This window comes from Chrysochloris asiatica, unplaced genomic scaffold (genome assembly GCF_000296735.1).
Source record: "Chrysochloris asiatica unplaced genomic scaffold, ChrAsi1.0 scaffold00003, whole genome shotgun sequence".
NCBI lineage: Eukaryota > Metazoa > Chordata > Mammalia > Afrosoricida > Chrysochloridae > Chrysochloris > Chrysochloris asiatica.
In genome coordinates, this window is record NW_006408521.1 from 29,010,281 (window position 1) to 29,011,420 (window position 1,140).

The following is a 1,140-nucleotide window of genomic DNA, read 5'->3' on the forward strand; positions in this document are numbered from 1 at the left end:
GTCAGAGAAAAAGAGGAAGACCCACAACTAGATGTATTGGCCAAGTGGCAATATGGATGGACTCAATGGTGGCAACAGTAGTGAGGTTGGCGCACGATCGGGCAGTGTTTTGTTCTGCTGTGCATTAGGTCGCTATGGGTCGGTACCGACTCGATGGCACCTAACAACAACAACAACAACAAATTAAAAGCATTTAAATTCATAAATGTTTTTGAGACTACATGATCAAATGATACAAGTTGTGAAATACACTGCTCAGTCTTTATACTGCAGAAAAACGATGCCTCAATTCAAATTTGAATTGAAAATTTCCCTTTATTCAGATAAGCCAAATCTGCTAAATAAAAAGATTCAACATCAATATCAAAACCAATCATCAATATCTGAATTCAATTATTTTAGTGTATCTGTCTGCAAATGGTATCCATGAACAGCTGTCAGAAGCAACCATTCACAAGCACATTTGTAGCTTATGCCTCACCTTCATACACAGTTCTGCTTTATCAAAACCCATCAGCATGTTGATAATGTCAAACCCAGAGGTAGACTTATTCTTCTGATGGACTCCTCGAATGAGTGCACACAAGGTCTGCAAAGACGAGATAAAAAATTATTTCCAGAAAGGAAATCTCAAAATTACAAGGATACTGAATCTGCAGCCTCATATTAAAACATCAAAACCTCCTCCTTACATAGTTGACATTTTACTTTCTTTTACTCTGAACTCCAACACAGTCTGAGTCTTAGTATGTGCACAATCCAGAAATTAGGAGAGGAACAGCAACTGAGATTCTTGCCATCCTTTTTGTTTGTTTGTTATTATCTTTGGGGAGTGCAGTGGCTCCATACAATAAGCAGTACACTGCGAACCACAAGGTCTGCAATTCAAGCCTGCCAGCTGCTCCACAGGAGAAATATGAGGCTTTCTGCTCCCATGAAGACTCAAAGCCTATACAAGGTCACATAATGAGTCAGAACCGACTGGATAGCAGTTAACAACAACACACTCTTTTTAAATATTATACTGCAGACAAAGACTAGACGGTGACATTCAAAATTTAAAAATAGTTCTTGAGTTAGAGCCCTTTATTTAAATGAATTTTAATATTTACATAATAGTTTATCATTTTAAAGAATTCT

The 1,140-nt window shown here is 37.4% G+C and overlaps 1 protein-coding gene across 1 annotated transcript in view; it reads right to left on the reverse strand.

Annotated features, from left to right (window-relative positions):
- Nucleotides 1–1,140, reverse strand: part of LOC102828454 (chromosome unknown open reading frame, human C10orf76) — a 263,323-nt gene that overhangs the window by 230,999 nt on the left and 31,184 nt on the right. The window contains exon 5 of the mRNA XM_006831279.1: nt 482–589. Coding sequence (XP_006831342.1) covers nt 482–589 — 108 coding nt within the window. The remainder of the gene's footprint in view (nt 1–481; nt 590–1,140) is intronic.